A 20,023-nucleotide genomic window follows, 5' to 3' on the forward strand; every position below is an offset into this window, starting at 1 on the left:
GAAATTCAACGCACTCTTGGTGCATTTTTTTTGTTTAATTTTCATTTTTATGGATTTTTAGCCGAAATAAGGTGAATTAACGAAAATCACCCGTCCGTTGCAGTAAAGGATGAATTGAATTTTCATTTTTCATCATCATTTATTGTCTAAAGTTTGATATATTTTGCTATAGTGTCTAATAAAATTGCACCGTTCCCCTTTCCCCGCATTGTTCGAGAGAGATGGTTAATTGAACGTTTTACATGGGTGTGATGCGATGGAGCTATCACGCTTTAGTAAGATATAATTATTGCATTTTTTCAAGTGTCATTGATGTTTCTAAAAAATTGCGTGTGTAACGGCTTGCCGCCGCGAGCAGTGGCGAGACCCTCTATTGACGCATCGCATCTAAAATGCAGTTTTTTGCACACTCAAGACTCAAGAGCTCCACATAAAGAAGTTTTATAATTTCTTAAGCAAAAATTACATACACACATTTTTCCTACAACTAAGCTTTTCCCCCCTTGCTAAATTTTCGCTCATAAGCTTATCACCAACCAATGAAATTCCGATCAAATCCATCGCTTGTAAAAAGATGCATCGTCACATTAGAGCAACTAAAGGGGGGGCAAGGACCTCATCCCCGTTCAAGTTCTCTCCCTATTTGGTGCTATTTCTGACTCAAATACGACAAGGTTACGTGAGCTGCATTATTTACACCACCTTTATCCCCGTCTTAGCCGAAAATCTATACTTTACCAACGTTCTTTCTTTGGGGGAGAAAGTTGAAAAAAGTCCAGAGGATCGTATATCTCCCAACGTATTGCTCTGTCGCCATTAGGGTTATCTTTATGGGATAATTGAAGCACTTTTCGGGTACTAACAACTCTTGAGTGCATTTAAATAAGTGGACGAAGCAATTATTGCAATGACAGACAAGTCGTTTTTCTAGAATTGAATTGAGGATGTGTTCACATTTAATCGGAAAAATCATTTGATAAAACCAATCCAATCATCCCTTTCATTAGCTCTAATCTACCCAGTCAACCTTTCAACTCGGCTTATTTGTATTAATGGAAATTAATTTATTTTTTATTGGTGGTGAGAAACAACACGGTTTCATTTTCATTAACTGTAATAGAATGGATGCTGGCACAACGATGATAACTAATTTTTTGTTATGAGTAGACACCCGGCACAAATATTGCAATTTTCAGCTGTATTTGGGGTAATGATGCGGAAAAACTTACAACAAGGGATGTAATAGCCCCAATAATACAAGGGATGGAATCGGATTAAACGTAATATTTTCATTCTACCACTTCTTAAATTGTGTTAAAAATAACAATTATTTAAAAGAAAATTGTTTAATCTAAATTATTTCATTTTGTAAAATCTAATTCAAGTCGAGAACAATTTCTTATCCCATGAGAACCCTTCGGTTATAACTTCGCCAAGAGTAATAAACTTATTTACAATTCAGCCGCAATTCACAAAGCAAGCAACTGTATTACATTATTATTAAGTAATTTGGTAAAACATTTATAATACCCTCTCTTTCCAAATTAAACAATAATAATAGTCATATTTTACGAGACAATAGTATATTATGTTATTAGGAGTAAAAGTAATATTTTATATGGCGAAGCTGCACGTAGTGAGGTAAATAATTCAGCTAAATTACATAAACTCAGTTTTACTCCGAATAACATACTGTTTTATCACCAAACTTGGCCCCTGAGTAGAACTCACACTATCAGATTTTGTCTAAATTTACAAAGGGGGCCCGCGACTTTGCCGCTCGCCTCCTTCTAACCCCACACTATCTGATTTGCAAGTATTTTATACAGAACTCGCGCCCCAGAAAAAAATTTCAAGTAAAATAAGATAACAGGAACATGAAAAAAATAAAAAATTCTATCTGTCAAAAAATTTAAACATTTATTTTTTGACATTTGACATTTTTTATGTCTATTTAATGATACTGCTAATTTCGTATTGTTTTTTTACAATTATTTAGTAAAGGTACAAAAATTTTGCCAATAAAATCCACAAATAACATTAACCAGAGTTACAATTTGGGATACAGCTTCCTTGTTTCCTCTTTTAATAGCCTATAGCAAAAAAACTAGAAAAAATATTTTTCCAACAAAATAAATTGAGTCAAAGTGCAAATTTTAAACCCTCATAACTTCGAAATTTTTATAAATAAAATTTTTTTAACATTTTTTCCATGTTCCTGGTATCTTACCTTATATGGCATTTTTCTCTGAGGCGCGAGTTCTGCCGCATCCTGTATAATTAAAGTCAATTCAATTCAATTTTTGAATAATTGAATTTTCACAATTTTTCTGATAATAGGCTGGAAACCTATTTTTTGTTAGTTCAGTGCGTACATTCATCTAGTTTTTGTTACGTCGATAGAAATAATAACTTCATATGATAACCTCAAATTAAATTAAATTACACATTCCTTTTTCCTTTTTTAAATCAATAGTAACGTTGCCTTTAGTTTTTCGTTTGATTTTCTTGACGCACTCTTGAGTTAATTTTATTTTCAACTTACCATTTTCATGGACTCTTGGTCCAAATAATATTAATTAACAAAAATAACCCGTTCGGTGCAGTAAAGGTTGGATTGAATTTTCATATTTCATCAACCTTTTTTTTTATTGTCTAAAGTTTGATACTCTTTACTATAGTGGCCAGCAAAATTGCTCCGTGGTCCCCTCTCTAAAAACAATTTTGCGCGAGAGAGATGGTTAATTAATTTTTACACGGGTTGAGAGCGTTGGAGCTATAACGTTTTAGTAAAAATAGAATTTTACTCCATGCCTGAAAAGTAAAACTTTTACTTGTGACATTTAGGCATAAAAGTGGTTACTTTTGTGACGTTTGCTGATAAAAGCTTTTCTAGAAACATTTGTACGAGCTTTATTATACCCAAATTACAAACTTTCATGTTTATTACTCTCACAACATGCTTATGAGTAGATAAATTTTGTTAAAGTTGGCCATTAGTGAGAAAGTTTAATTTGAATAAATATGTTCAATTATTTGCAGGTGGTGCAACTTACCAAATATTTTTTAATGGATTTACAACTCTTAAAGCCACTACTGACACATAACACACGTTTTAAATTAACATTATTAGGACTTGTCATCTGTACTGTCTGTTTTATCTCAGTACATAAATGATTACTTAAGAAATTCGTTCACCACCTTTGAAAAGAAACATTCGTTTCCAGTTCCTACTTCTGTGATTAACAGATCCAATTATTTATGTGAGATTCGAGACAGAATGAGTAAAAATAGTAACACATTTGCTGTTTTCTCTCCCAAAATCCGCTAATCTTAATCGTTCATCTCGAGTCACAAGAGAGTCGCTTGTGACAATTTAAAATTCGTCCCGTTTTGATAAACATCTTCCCGAGCTAATTCCGTCTGTGCTATTTCAGTAGATAGTAGAAATGGCCCATAAACACCTTCATTCCATGCACATTCTGTCTTTGTACTCGTAAAATGCTGCACTAAGTAGCAATTTAATAGACTTCATTGGCGATCCAAAAGCAACACATTCGATCCCTTTTCCGTAAACAGAGGGTCAGGATAGGGTTGAATACCAGCATGATTTATTAATAGACTAGTCTCCATACACGCTAACTTGCTACGAGGATCAGTTTCATCTTTAATTGAGTGGAAATAATGACACTTGCGGCACTCTGGATGCCGCTACGTGAGCATAATCAATTCCAATTGGAATACCATCGGGCGAGATGGGTTTTTATTAGGGATTATTTATAAGAACAGGATGGGAGATCAAATTTGGTTATTTTAATTGAATTCAGATTAAGTTAAATTTATTGAGAATAAAACATGTGGTTAGCGAGAAGATTTTAAGATTAGAAACTTTTCAAAAAAATGTGGAAAAGTAAAATATTAGAGTAGAGTTACTAAAAATTATTTTAGTGCGTAATCAAAATAATACAAAAAAAAAAACACTTTATTTCTTAACTATTAAAGCTATTACAGATAGATAATAACAAATTAATACAAAATTTTATTACGTAGAGAGAGAAAATACTCGTAAGTACACGTGGTTTCAGTTTTTTTATTATTTTTGAAAAATTTAAGCAAAAAGTTTATTAAGGAGTTTTTTTTTAAATAGTTACAAGATAGATGTGCATTAAAGAAATAAATAAAGGTTAAAATATTAAAAATGAGCAATTTTTATTATTGAAATAATTAATCACATTAAAAAATTCATGTAACTCGCAAGACTTTGTTAAGTTTTCTCAAAATTTTTGGACAATATTTTTGAAAATAGCCTCATTTTTCTCCAACAAGTACCGCACAGTATAAAATGTTTTTCAGTCTCCTATCTAAAATCTAGCACAGAAAATAAAAGCTTTCGAGACTATGTTAAAATATGTAAATAAATAATTACTTCTGCAAGTTATGTCAAAATTTTGTGTTTTATTTTATTTCTTTCTTAAAATTGGTCTTTTTAAAAATTATTACATATTTGTGTAACAATTAAAGAAGTTATTGCTTTTTCTAGAAAATGCATTCAAAAATGTATAAATATATAACTTTTTCTAACACTAAAGACAACTTCAGGCTAAGAAATTTTTAAGGATAGGAAAAATATACAATCTCTTAGAAGAAAAAATTGTTTCCTTTCATTTTCCAAGTTTGTATTTTTTACTCGGTAGCTTAGAAAGAAAGGATGTACTTCCTTGGTACTCCTTTGAATCCTTTGGAAATAAATTACATACAAGGTGAATAAAAAGTATGGAACCAAACGTTTTTTTTTAATCATTTCCCTTCAAACAATAAAAATTCATAAAAATTAAAGTGCTATCAAATATAAATTTGTTTTTTTTTAATTATGCACTTTTTTGTCGATATGATAACTTACGTGTATTTTTTTTATAAAAATTAAAAAAAAAAACATAGATGGTTATAATTTTAATAATATGCTTCCATATTAAAGATTTATCATTTAAGAATTAACGGATTTGGCATTTTACTAAATTTTCGAATTTAAGCAAAAAGTAATTAAAATTCTCGTATTTTACACAAACATTTGTTAAATTAGTAACAATCTACAAACTATATTCTCCAACATTTTTTACGAGTGCAGCATCTTCCATATTAATTCTTATTATTTCCGACAAAAGTTTCACTTTTCAAGTGTGATTAATGTTAGTAATGACAGGATTCTGACAGTCACAGGTTTTATCATTTTTATTTGTCATTTAACTTAAAAAGTTAAAAGTTGGCGAACTCTTAAATTAAATTATATCTTAAATACTAAAACTTGAATGTTAAATGATAGTATAAATGTTACCATTGAAAATGCATAATTAATCTTCTTAAATGTAAATTCTTAAATGATACATGTTAAATGCGGAAGCATAAATCCACCATTAGACCACAGCAAAAAACTTTAATAGTGAATTGTCATTTGAAAAAATTAAAAATTGTAATAAAAAAATTTGAAAAATTGTATTCTTAAGAAACATTCGCATTTTTATAGCACTTTATCATTTATAAATTACTTTTTTCAAGAAATAGATAATTTAACCAAAAAATGTTTGATTCCTCACCCTAAATGTATTTTTGCCACGCAATATAAAGAAGTAAATTTCTGATTTAAGAAATATTTAAAAAAAGATGTTTTTTTGCAAAAATAATAAATTTTGTTCTTTTATTCTGTGTAAAAATTGCTACGCTTTTTCTTCAAAACAAAAAAATACTAACAGTTAATTTCTTAATGTATGTACACGTATGTACATACATTTATTAAAAAACACAAACTTCTTTTAAAAAATAAGATTTTTTTATTCAGTCATGTAAAAATCGTTCTAAAAAATGTATCATGACCCTTATTTAGCTATTGTTTCACGAATTTATGCTCAGATCTCTACTTCATCAAATTTCCTTTTATTTTATTTTTCTTTAAAGAACCGGAACTTTCTTATAATGATATGTTTAACATAAAAATCTTTCTGATTTCTGTAAAAATAATTAAAAAGGGTGTTATTTACTATCGTATTTTTAATCGGAGAAACTCTTCGTCAATGAATTAATAAAATATTGCTTTACGTCCTTTCATTTCTAATCCAAAAATAATAATCAAAGCCACTCCCGTCTAATTTCACAATTCCTGACCATCTGATACACCAGTCTCTTGACTTTATTGCGGGTCAGAGATGCGGTCAAAAGCCATGTCTATCCTAAAGCACCCCAATAATAACAATGACGACCCCGGAAAACATATTTCTAAATAAAAAATGAGCGTCTTCTTTCGTCCCAATCCTAAATAATGTACCAGATTTTGTGTGGTGTAATTGACAGTCCCTTTCCAACCCTTCGTCAACCCAAATTTCACATGTAGGGCCATTAATTATTTTAGTAAAGTGTACAATAACTGACATAAACTATTACAAATAGGAGGGTTAAAATGTGACTTGCAGATTTAACAAGGAAAATGTGTGTGTAGTATCAGTAAAAAGACTCGATAAATTCGCATTTTTCCGGATTTCCGGCTTTAAATAGCACTCGAGGTGAGCTGTTAGGACCACTCTGCAAACTTATCGAAAATACTCCTCAAGTGTTATCGGATGCCCACTCACGTCGATGATCCTTCAGTAGACTAGGAATACACATTTTTCCTTTCATATCTAAAGTTAGAAAATAGCTTTTCGTGTGAGCTTTTATCGCGTTTTATTCGAGTACGCCAGACTTGTCTATATCTAAATTTAATTCATTCAAATCGGTCTGGAAGGTACAATTACTTTAACAGGCAACTACTACAAATACATTGTTACAAAATAAAGAATTTATTCTTTATAACGTAAATATGTAAATTAAAAACAAAAATACACAATATTTGCAATTAAAATTGCTCTAGAAACACTCCTACAAAATTTAGTTGTGCTAGGACAAGCCTGTCCAGATGACCTTGAAAAGATCAAGTCCTCACATATGCCATATTGATCGTCTGTCAATAACGGCAAGTGTATATTTTGATTTAGAAACACACCAGAAACATATATACCAAATTTAGTTGTTGTGTGTTAAGTCTGTCCAAATGACCTTGAAATCTTCGACAGCTCATATTTTGTTTATTATTCAAAATTAAATGTCGCGCAACACGTCATACGTTTCCCGTCAATGAAACCTTCCCATTGTGGGTATTAAAACTTTTCTTTTTTGTCGAATGACAAAACCATCTAATGGATTTCTATGTAGATTGCTTCTTCCTCAGATAACAAATTCCAGACATGAGCTCAATTGGTTGTTTATGAAATGCAAGCAACTCGCCATCCTAATACAACAGCTGTTAAACTTTAATCAACATAAAAGCTCGTATTTCTCGTGTATTCCGGCTAATTTTAAAACTCATAAATTTCGGTCCGTCTTGCCACATAAAAACAGGGGATCTCACTATCATGTAAAACATCCACTTGATTCCATAACATTGACTTCCTCCAACCGAATCGAGGACAGTGCTAGTTTTATATTTTCAAGATTCCGGTCTTAACGAGCTTTGGCGTCCCGGTCACAACAGATCCATCATTCATTCAGCTTTCAAGCCATTTTATTAGCACGATCATCGGTTCGTAAACAAATTGCAATAAAATTAAGTGTATCTAATGACTCACGCAACATTTGCTTCTCGTTCCAAGAAAAAACGAACAAGAATTAAATGTACACAATTAGAAGGCTGAAATGGCGCCAGATTTTACCGAAACGTGGAAGAAAAGCGCATCAGCATTTTTGCAGTTGACGGTAATCTAGTGTAGCAGATAAAAGTATTATCGTATTATCGGAATCCATGTAATTCCATATAAATTATATGGGGGGAATGGAAAACATCTCTTGGGACGCTACGAGCTTCTTGTAATCGAAAGATGGTATTCCAGGAGTAGTGAAGAAAATTGTTACGACGTTTAGTTTGGACTGTGTTTGTTGTGGTTGCTTTATGTGTATAATTTGGACGCTGTTTGTTGTTGTTACACATTTGATGCATTTTTATTAACTATTTGGCCACCAAGCTGATTAGGGAACTCAAACGCACAGAGTATCCCACAGGAATGCGGCACATACCGTTTTTTTTACTATTTTTATAATTTATTCATCGACTTTAAACGCAGTATTCTTCCCTAATGGAAAACTGATTCAAAAACGCAATAATAATGTGAGTCACGGAAGTCTCAGGTGTTTTTCTTGGGGGTACATAAAAGATGCATGTTACTTTCGTATATAAAATAAAACCCCCGATCGATAACAAACGGCGACATTTTTGGTTGTAATAAAAATTAAATTTTCAAAATATTGCTGATAAAAAATCATATTTAAATGAGTTTTATGGCCAAAAACGTGCCCTTAAACTCGTAAAATCCCTCATATCTTTCCGCGAACTGTCTCCTACCTCATAATCAACATAGTGTGCTTTATCGCTGACAAGCAGTTAAAGCCATCGAGGGTTGTAACTTTATTTATCGACTTAGTGATTGATGAACGTCGAACAGCGAGGGATTTTCCCTTAATTGAAACATATAAAATATGAAAAACGTCAATCAAAATTTCCGAGGGATGAAAAAATTGACGACTTTATTATTCCGCAAAATATATGAAAGGGTAGATTTTTTATTGTGTTGGCACTTTGTGTTAATTGTGGGCGACTCTTCATTTATTTTAGCGAACATTTGTATTCATTTGCGTCTTTTTTAATGTCGGAACATGAATGTGTGTGTCTAGAGTAAGTATATAATGGGTTACGAAGGGTGAAATTAATGCCGAAATTATTCGATATCACTGATATCAGACACTGAGGCGTCGTGAAATGGCTCGAATTTGATAAGTATGAAACCCTTTTTTAATGATAATTAAAATCAAATTTGTCATAAGTTATAATAATAATTTACTTACAATAATGGACATCTACTAGAAACAAAAATTCATCATAAATTTTAAAAAAATTATAGAAATATTAAAAATTATTCACAATTATTTAAAAAACTGCCATAAATAGCGTTGTAATAATATATTATGTTATTAGGAGTAAAAGTGATAGTATATGGAGAAGAAGAATAACATATACTATTTTATTCGCAAACGTATTCAGATCGAGAACAAGAGCAAAACTATAATTAACCAGTAAATGAACAAAGTAATCAGGACCCTTTGCAAGTAATAATATTATAACAACGCTTATAAATAAACATCACGCGTTAGTATCGGAATTTGTGTTAAATTTTTAAAAGTGTCTATTAATTTAACTAATACATGATTAGTGCAGTCAGTAGTGCAAAATGCCAAATACTGATATTCTACAATGCAAAAAGAAACAAAAAAGACACAACATAGGTATATGTTATGGTAAAAGTAAAAGCAATCTAGTCGAAAAAATGTAGAGCGGCACAGAAAAATTTACATGGAAAAGAATTCCATAGACGACTAGATGAAAATCATTTTGAATCACATTGTATAATTATATAAACAGAAAATATATCTTAAATTTTATATCTCCCGTCTCATTTTTAATTATAAAAAATAATTAAATAAAAAAGAATTTTTTACAATAAACATCTGATTTTTTTTCAAAACTAATCATACTCGCAGAACAAAAACAAAATTTTGAGACAACTGTACCTACATAAATTTATAATGTCCAGTTTTTTACTGTCAAAAGTGATCAATCCAAAAATTGCAGAAATAATAAATAAAAAATATTTTAAAAATGAAATTTCGCGTTTTATTGATAAAATAGCAAATTATTGTTAAAAAAATGTTAAAACACTTAAAATATTGATTTGAAAACAAACTGAAAATGCGACAATAAAACTGAAAAAGATGCTAAAATACAATTCACAAATCTCGTTTCCTCTACCCTGAAGCAAAAGATCAAACACCCCTTTAATAAAGCCGCTGAAATATAAAAAGAGCACATTCCCATTTTACTAGCAAGATCTAAACTTAAACCCCCACTACTTACATCTCATAATTTCATTCATGAATTACAAAATGGTGCAATTAATGTCTCAAATTTCACGTTAAAAGCAATTAATCCTCCGATCAATTCCAGACGAAAAAAGTAATTTTTTATCAAAGCATTACTCCGATCTGTCACCAGCAATAACTCCACAAATTTTCGCTTCTGTTCCGCTAATGATTCGGTAATTAAATAATAAACACAACAGTTTTGTTTGTTACAAGTTTAATCATAGTAAATTCCAATTGTGGCTCAATTATTATGATTAAACCTAGCGCATCCACCAGAAATAATGTCTCATTACTGCAAGTTCAGCGTTATGTAACATTAATCAATTAACAAACAAGTAAGTTAATAAATAAGTGCAATAAACTAATAACCGTGAAAATTCTCGTTTGAAACTTGCATTATCATAGATTTTAGTTTCAGTTACAATAAAACTGAAATTTTCATTAGCAGCCTCGGTCTGGCACGAATGAAATTTATAATATTTTGTTAGATGTCACAAAACAGTCAGTTGTTTAAGGAATAGCGTGTGAGTTTTGTTCAGATTGTTATCTTTTTGGTGTAAATATTATTTACATTTCATTGTTTATGTGCAACTCGTGTAAGGATATAATCGACTGATACAACATTTCATGTTTTGGTGTATTGTTTCTCTCGATAAAATCGTGAACAATATCAATGATATTCATAGAACAAAAACTGTGAAAATCAATAAAAATAATAAAATAATAACAAGTTAATTAGGCTCAAAAAGTGATTGTTTTAATTCCCTGGCAAATTTCCGTATTTTTCAGAAAAATGAGATATTGTCGCAAAAATTCAGTCTCGAGGAGAGGTTTCTCCAGTTTTGTCATTGTCATTTTTCCCTTCGTCTAGCGTCAGGTGTGCCTCCGTTCAATCAAGTCCCGAAGTGTAAATATAGTTTTCGTCAAATAAGCAGGGTTCTGTGAATTTATCAAAGGAAGGAGAATTGGGAATTGGCTGAGATCAGAGAGTCTTCTCTTCTGCTTTTCTCATTTTAGAAGTTTCAGCAACGTCGTAAATCATCGCACAACACACATACAGAGGCGTCTGTGTAAACTAGGGAGAGATGTTTTTACATAGTTTGGGAGAGGGAGGACGATTTTATTGGGCATTTTTTCACTAAATTATAGTCTCCTAGTGACTTATTATTTTTGTGAAAAAAAAGATGACAGTAATGATTTATTAAAATAATTTGGCACTGAGTCTGAGTTAATTAAATTAGCGCAGCGTTCGTTTGAAGTCACTCTTTCATCTTGGATTTTTCTATTTTTAATTACTCGTTATGACAACGAACTAACGAGTCTAATATGAAACAAATCAAAATGATTCACTCAAAATTTCCACACTTTCAGTGAGGTTTCGCGCGTTTCTGTTTTTTTTATAATAATTATCAATTACTAATTTAAATATTAAAATAAACAAATATTTAAGGCCTTTCGCATGTATGCATAAATTTAATCAATTATCATAAATGAGATTAAGAGAGATATTCGAGTTAATTCTCTAAAGCAATTTGTAACTAATAGAATTTCACAGGTTTAATCTTAGTTCTCGAGTTTGTAACACAAATGTAAACACCTAATGTTTAAGTTTCAGTCTCAAATGTCAACGTTGAAGTTTTAGTACCAGAAGGATCTTAGTATAAATATAATTAAAAATTAAGATTCAAAAAAACTTCTTCTATTGAATTTAATAAACCTCAGACGTTAATTTATTTCGATTGACAGCTGTCGCTGTTGACAAAACTATCTGGTTGAAAAAAAAGTAGAGCGACACAGAAAAATTTGCATGTAAAAAAATTCCATGGATGACAAGATGAAAAACAATGTATACAGAGTGCGCCAGAACTCGCGCCCCAGACAAAAATGTCATATAAAGTAAGATATCAGAAACATGGAAAAAATGTTAAAGAAATTTTATCTATAAAAATTTCGAAGTTATGAGAGTTTGAATTTTGCATTTTGACTCTATTTATTTCTGTTGGAAAATAATTTTCCAACTTTTTTTGCTACAGCCTATTAGGAGAGCAAACAAGGACGCTGTATCCTAAATTGTAACTCTCTTCAATATTATTTATGGCTTTTATTGGCAAAATTTTTGTACCTTTACTAAATAATTATACAGAGTGGTTATAAATGATTTTCATCTAGCCAGCTTTGGAATTTTTTTGCATGTAACTTTATTTGTGCCGCTCTACTTTTTTGAAAGCTCTAGTTCTGTCATTAGTGTCACTTATTAATTAATAATAAATTGTTTTTAATTAATTTTTTATTGTTTCAACTAATTTCCAATAATAATCGATAATAATGTATACTTTGGAAGACAACAAGTTTATAATTGAAGTCTATTTTTGAAGTGGACGCTTAGTAAACGGCGATTTTTTAATTTTGAGTTACAACAAGTAGGTACCCCTATTTTCGTAAAGCGGCATTTTTTATTTTACATGGAAAATTCACAGCTGTCTAGATGAAAATCATTTATAACCACTCTGTATAAAAAACATATGTATACAAGATCATCAGTATCATTAAATAGATATAAAAAAATGTCAAATGTCAAAAAATAAATGTTATTGGTATCTCATCTTACTTGAAAATTTTCTCTGGGGCGCGAGTTCTGGGGCTTCCTGTACATGAACAGAAAATATATGTTAAATTTTATATCTCCTGTCGCATTTTTAATCAAAAAAAAATTAATTAATTAAAAACATAATTCACATTTTTGATTAAAAAAAAAATTAAACGATTATATTTGTAAAATACTTTATTCACAACCACTATAATAATATATCGATTCCTAACCTTTTAGAGATCGAAAAATTACATCCAGTGGTTTGAAAGTAATTTATGAAGGATTACAACAGTAAGTACATTTTTTTTAATAAGTACTTTTTGATCTAGCTTGTAAACAAATTTTGACGTTTGTCATAGATCTAGTGACGTTAATACGTAAAGATAAAAATACAAAAGATGTGAGACATGTTTTATATCTCTTGTTTCATTTTTTATCAAAAAAAATATTAAAGAGAAAAGAATTACAATGTACATGATTAAGCTTTATCATATTTTTAAAATATTTTATTCACATTCACTATAATAATATGACGATTTCTAACCTTTTATAGGGCGAGAAATTTGTCATTACATTCCGTGGTGGAGAAAGATTACCAAGGTTATGAAATCATCAAATGTCAAAAATTTAAATTTAATTAGTTTGCATAGCAAATGTGATTGTAAATAAAATAGTATACAAACCTCGAGGTCAACTCTCGAGGTAATGACTCCTTTTCCACCGGGCATGTAATCTACTGTTGTTAATACATATACATATCTATTGAATAAAGATTTACACAAAAGTGTAGACACACGGTTTAGATAAAGTATTTGTACTATAAATTTCAACAACAAAAATATTTAAAAAAATTTCTTGTTTAATAGATTGTGTTACTTCAAAAAATAATTATCAAAAATGTAATAAAAATTAAAAATTCATTCGACTGCATTTTTGAAATCTTTTGTTTGTACTACGTACAGGATTAACAAAAAGTATACACCAAAAGTTGTTTTACTCATTTGTCTTCGTCAAATAATAATTAATATAAATTAAAGTGCTATAAAAAATGTAATACCTAATGCAATTTCATTTTATGAATGTATATAAAAATATTTTTCGCTAAAAATTGAATAAAATAATTGTAATTCTTAGTAGAAAAAAATTTATAGTGAGTTGCCATTTAAAAATATTAAAAATTTTGCATAACTCAAAAACAAAAAAAAATATTCAAAAATATTACGTATTCTTGAGAAATGTCCAGATTTTTATAGTAGTTTCTCCATGAATTAGTTTTTGTTTCCAAAAAATAAATAATTTAAGCAAAAAAACGCCATATTCAGTGTTGACAACATAACTTTAGAAAAACACGCTACCCTGATAAAAACATTGAATTGCAAGCAAACAATATTTTAAAACAGATTTTTAGCTTTATTTGCCAAAATTTGCATGAATAAATTTCATATCTGTCTCCGATTGACTTCACTAAGCCAATCTCCACGCAAACGTCAAAAAAATAAACCTCGGTCGCGCTTCCGGGCGATTTAATTTTTACAGTATAACTCCATGCCATAAAGCCAACCCCCCATATTAAAAACTCCAACTTTGTCATAATTTTCTCCTCCCTGTAAGCGTCTCGTAAGCATCTCTCGTTCAAGTTTCCTCATTGCACCTGCGAGATTAATAAATCCGGCAACTAACCTGAACAATGGACTTCGTCTGCTTGCTGATATCATCCGTGGAGCCCTGCGTGGAACGGGGCCCCCGGATGCACCCCGGAAACATATCCTCAAGCTTATCCCGTCACCATTTTCAACACTTTCACTCAAATTTAACCGAGTTCAAAGCAGAAAAACGGCATCGTTCACCCACACTTCACCCGATCGAAAACTGATTAATACCGAACATGGAATATCCATTCCGGTGGTAAGAGAGCGTCTGCACAAATTGATTTATGTCAAGGAACAAAACGGCTGAAGCAGAAAGTGGAAGCTTTTCAAAATAAATTTAATGAGTGGTGGCAGACACGACTTTGTGACCGGAAATCCGTCATTTAGACATTCTCGATCACGTTCGACAGCTTGGAATGGAACAATGATCTTACATCATCGACTTCGCGAATTGGCATTCATTATTCATTGTGGAACAGCAAATAGGAAAAATGTAACACCTGAAACTCATTATTTTCCCATGATAGAAACTATCAAGTTTCGTGATCAGAAGGATTAGTTTAGGCATATATTGGCCACCTGTATGCAATTCCAGAAGACTTAACGACACTTTATCCTTTAATTTGGGCAAAATCCCAACAGTGAACTTTGTAATTAGCTCGCGCCCCAAATATGGTGACAAAATTACCAACATTTGGGTCCTAACTATATCATAATCTCTGAATTTGATTATAAACTTAATAAATAACTTTTTTAATTAGAGGAAAAACTTATGAAAAATCGCCATTCGCAATTAAATTTAAAAAAATATATTTGTTTTTATGTACAGAGCGTAACGAAAAAAAGGTTGCAAAATTCGCAAAATACTAGATCCAAAAATCACTATCTTTAATCTCTCCAAGTGATGTTTGTTCCAAAAATATCCAAAACATAATGACAATTTCATGTATCAATTTATCCAAAGTTCGTCAAGCACATAATTTTATATGAATCACCCTAAATAACATTAACTTTAGATTTTTTTAAAGTAACAATGTATTATTTAATTAGAGGTCAACCAATTTTTGGAATGTTTTAGCTATTATAGTTTAAAAATTTCTAATTATTTACTTTACAAAAAAATCGTTTATTACACTGTAATATTTGTTTCAAATTGCTGTAAACCGCTAAGATCAATTTTTTACTAATTTCGTTTGTTCTTGTGAAAGAATACTTAATTAACTATTTGTTAGCATTTCACCATAGATCTAAATACATTAATCCAGAAATGTTATTACTATTATTATTAAATATTTTGTAATTTTAGTTAATCTTGACATATCTTGCTTATTGGTTTAAACGTGTTATAACGTTTTTACGAATATTGATTATAAAAAAATAAAATAAAACAAGCAAAATCTTAAAAACTGTGAAAATAGTTATTTATGTATCAAGGCACTAAAGTCTTATTTTCCACTAAGAATGAGAGAATTATAAGCAAATATACGTTAGCAATAGAATTATGACTTTATCCCATGTTTACATTAAGACAATAAGTTGACAACACTGTTATTAAAGTTGGCAATACACAAAACCGTAGTTTAATGAACTAGTTTAGTGCCGATTTTAGACTCTTAACTGACAATTTTCAAAAAGATATCTTAATTACCAACAAATATTTTTCGTTCACTCCCGAATGACGTACAAAGCTTTTCCACTTGTTTTTAGGTAAATATAAAAGGATTAGATACGATATACCAGATGAATCTAAAGTATGAAACCAAACGTTTTTTTCTTAAACTATTTATTTTTTGGAAAATTGATGAATAATAAAGTACTATAAAAATGTGATGTTTTATCAAAAATAAAATTTTTCGAAATTTCTACAAAATTTGTTATTCTTTTAAATGGCAACCCACTACAAAATCATTTTTCTTATAAAGATTATGATCTAAGAATTACAACTATCCACTTTATATTTACATAAAAAAAAAAATAGATACAATGCAATTTTGACAAAAAAAATCGCATAACTCAAAAACAAAACAAAATTGCGTTCTCAAAATACGATCACATTTTTATATTACTTTAATTTATATTAATTATTGTGATGATTTAAAAAACCCATACTTTATATCCACTCTGTATGTATCTTTGTTTAATAGAAACGTAGCGACATACGTTTTAACCGGCCTGTTATTTCTTCTCTCTCTTTATCCAATAAAATTAGGTATTAAAGAGTCTTTATCTAACAGTGACCAGGTGATTAAATACGAGTAGAACTGTTTGAGTTCATTATCACGTATTATGTTGGCAAAATTACAAATTGCCATTTAACAATCTAATTAGTAACTAATTAATTTGACTTATTTAACAAAGACTTTTTTGCAATCTTAGATTACTCGTAAATATAAGAGTAAAATCTAGAAACGTATTGTGTTTGTAAGATTGTTTCTTTCGTTTTGTTGTTATTTAACACTTGTTTTGTCGCTCTAAAAAAGTCTCGTCAAAACACGTCAAACTTAGCTCATCGAAGAATCAAATTATTTTCAAACGTAGCAATCCAACATTAGATAATAAAATATCATTAGATAGTCTATTCTTATCCAAATCTAAATCCGTACTTTGATGGAATATTAAATTCGCAAATTTTCGGTTGAGACAAAGCAAATTATTTCGAGACACACACGAAACATCTAAACGTTATCATGCTTTGAATAAATTTCAGATCTAATCAACGTATCTACCTACATATTAATGAGATTCTAAGTTCATTCGTCATTTGTTTGATGTATATTATGTTGTTATTAAGTTGTCGGCGTGTAGGACGATTGAATATGAATCAGTAAGTAGACATCCTATGAATAATTTTGCGTTTATATTCATTTGATTCACATTTTTACCACGAATTCGATATGTATGGCGATTTACGTTTTCCCAGCAAATATTACGTAATTTAGTGACATAACACTTTCAATGCGTTGAATTGTAACCAATTTTTACTTTGTTCATTAATAACCGCAGCGAGTGCAGTGATCGTTGTTACTATGAATCACCGATTAATACACAATTCAGTTACAGTAACTTTTATATTTAAAATCTCAGTTCTTTAAATAAAACTGAAATATTTTTATTGCACTTTCCATGTTAGACGTGATGTAACAAAAGCAACAAATCTGAAAAGGAACTTTTCTTTGTGGTAAATCCGTATTTGTAACATATGTTGCCTCCGTCCTATTTAAATGAAGAAAACATTATGGAAATCCAGCTTATTATTTTTGTTTTATTTAAATTTCTGAATTAGACAAACAAAGTGATATTTATGAGTTGTGACTGTTAAAATTCTAAGCACATGGCATTTTGTTTCGTTTCATTTACTTGATGTTTTATTGAGCTTGACAGTAAAAGTTGTGAAGAAAGTCGTCGAAACAATGGTACAATTAAAATGGTGTTTCTCCCAGAAAGGAGTAACAGGAAATAGCAATCGATTTAAAAGGCACAAAAACCCTCCACCATCCGCTTCCTTGCCCATAATTTCGCACCATATTCTCTAAGAAACTAATTAGACCGTGACACAATTTCCATTTGGCACACGCACCCTCACCAAAACTCGTATTCGGAGCGCATTTTCCATCCGTTCCGCGAATTAAACTCACCGCTTCATGACACGACCGCCACTGACCGGCAATTTTCCACGTCGCCGCCGACAGCGAATTTTCAGGCGTCTAAAAGCGCACTGAAATCGGGAGTTCGGTGGACGTTTTTGACGGCGAAACGCACACGCAAGCGCGACACGCACTGAAACAGACACGCGGTGGGTACCTGAAAACGCTGAAAAACTGAAACGTGACTGAGGAAACGACGATGCGCTGACTGACAGAGTTTGTTTGCGGTGGATTTTCCTCGTTTGTCTTGGATAGAGTGGAGGCTATTTTCGGAGAGGTTTATGACTTGGGTGCATCGAGGAGATTTATCTAAGTTCGAAAGAAAACCGTGATTGTTTAGCTATTTAACTCGCCCAAAGAAACGCGAATTTGCTGTGGAAACTTGCTATTTATAAATGCGCACAAGTGTCGATTTCTTAAAAGTTGCAAATTTTAAGAAAAATAAACAAAAATATCGTTATTCATTGCGATTTTAGTTTTGTACTACTATGATTCAATTAAATTTCTAGTCGAAGTGAACTGTAACTTTGGAATTAAGTTGGCAACATTCAAAAAATTCCTAATTTCAAAATCACAAATTATTTCAATTAGAAATTTAATTGAACAGAAAAGACAGAAAGAATACACTATGCATCAATTAGTGTATTTCTGAAATTTTTAAAGATGCAACGAAAAATACTAATTTTTCATGGTAAAACTTAGAATTAGTAGATATGTTTATTGCATACACACAAATTTCCAAAATTCACTACAAGTGACTCACACTGTAGAATAATAGTTATTTATTCGACGAGTTTGAGTGTAAATCGGACTCTTTATTTGACCGAGTGGATTTTTAAACCACGAGTGTAACGAGTGGCTTACCATCCACGAGGTGGAATAAAGCGTCCGATTTACACTCAAACGAGTGGAATACAACATTTTATTCTTCGAATTAGAGTCAACAAGGCTTAAACTTGTTTTAAATCTGTTAAAAATAATTTGACGTTTTGTATTGAGAAATGCCAAACAGTTGTCAAAACTTCCTTACACTGGAGAAAAACCGTAAATTTTGACAGTGTCGAAGAATAAAATTTCATAAATTTTGTATTTATTTGATAATAAATTTATATAATTTACTGTGCAATCATGTTATCAATACACAAAAACTGAAAAATACAGAAAAAAAAAGATTGCCAAAAAATATTTTATCTGCAAACGTCACAAAAGTGACCACTTTTATGACTAACATATCATAAGTAAAAATTTTACCTTTTAGCCATGGAGTAGAAATTCTGTTTTTTAGCTTAAGCGTTTTTACTTTTGTTTTTTTTTGTCTCTTTTACTGTTTCAGTAATTTCGGAGAGATTCATTGTAGGTCATCAGACATTGACATTTTGTCCTAACTGCACTAGTCAAATTAAAAAATTTGAAAATGTCAATACAAATTCCGATACTGAGACGTGATATTTCTTTGTAAGCGTTGTTGTAATTTTATTAGTTGCAAATCGTCCTAATTATTTTGTTCATTTACTTACTAATTATAGTGTTGCTCTTTACTCTCGTTTTGAATACGTTTGCGAAGAAAATAGTTTATGTTACTCGAAGTAAAAGTAAGTTTACGTGGCTCAACCTCACTGCGTTCGTCAAAATAAACGTTTAGCCTCACCACATAAACTATCACTTTCATTCTTAATAACATAATGTACTATTTTTTAATTCGCTAGATGTCGGGGCAATTTTTTATTACAAAACACAAGAGCTCCAAGCAGAAAAAGTGAAGACAAAAATCATAAATTTTCGAAAGCCAGTATTATAATTTACTGAAAAAAGACTAAATGTAGCTTTTCAGAAATAAACATATGCTGTTTCAGGTAAAATGACATGTTTTCGCATACGCATTTGTAGAAAGAATATGTTGTGTTGCATTTTATTCGTCATCTTAGGCGAATCAGCCTCTATGCATCAGAATTTTTAATAAATAAGTTTTCAAAATTTAGTAAAAATTGAAAAATTACCAAGATTATTACAAAAAAAAATAAAAAAACATTTAAAGAAAAAAGAAAAAAATGCACTAAACATAAACAAATTTTTATTTGTTTAGTTGTGTTTTATTTTTATTTATAGTTACAGTGTGTTATATTACAAATAAATCAAGCAAAAAA

General features: G+C 30.4%; 1 protein-coding gene across 4 annotated transcripts in view; it reads right to left on the reverse strand.

The window, feature by feature from the left end:
- Window positions 1–17,999, reverse strand: part of LOC123010234 (protein sickie) — a 146,572-nt gene extending 128,573 nt beyond the window's left edge. Inside the window, exons 1-2 of one of the 4 annotated variants that reach the window (XM_044406946.1) lie at window positions 17,819–17,999; window positions 14,267–14,503 (exon numbers count right to left, since the gene is read on the reverse strand). In XM_044406946.1, the coding sequence (XP_044262881.1) occupies window positions 14,267–14,350 (84 nt within the window). In that variant the 5' untranslated portion in view covers window positions 14,351–14,503; window positions 17,819–17,999. Of the gene's footprint in view, window positions 1–14,266; window positions 14,504–17,756 lie in introns of all 4 variants that reach the window. The other 3 variants (XM_044406945.1, XM_044406944.1, XM_044406949.1) reach the window with 3 other exon arrangements.
- Between the last annotated feature and the right edge of the window lie 2,024 nt (window positions 18,000–20,023).

This window comes from Tribolium madens, unplaced genomic scaffold, assembly GCF_015345945.1.
Source record: "Tribolium madens isolate multiple individuals breed KSU strain unplaced genomic scaffold, Tmad_KSU_1.1 Scaffold_7;HRSCAF=85;Tcas5.2_LG10, whole genome shotgun sequence".
Taxonomy (NCBI): domain Eukaryota; kingdom Metazoa; phylum Arthropoda; class Insecta; order Coleoptera; family Tenebrionidae; genus Tribolium; species Tribolium madens.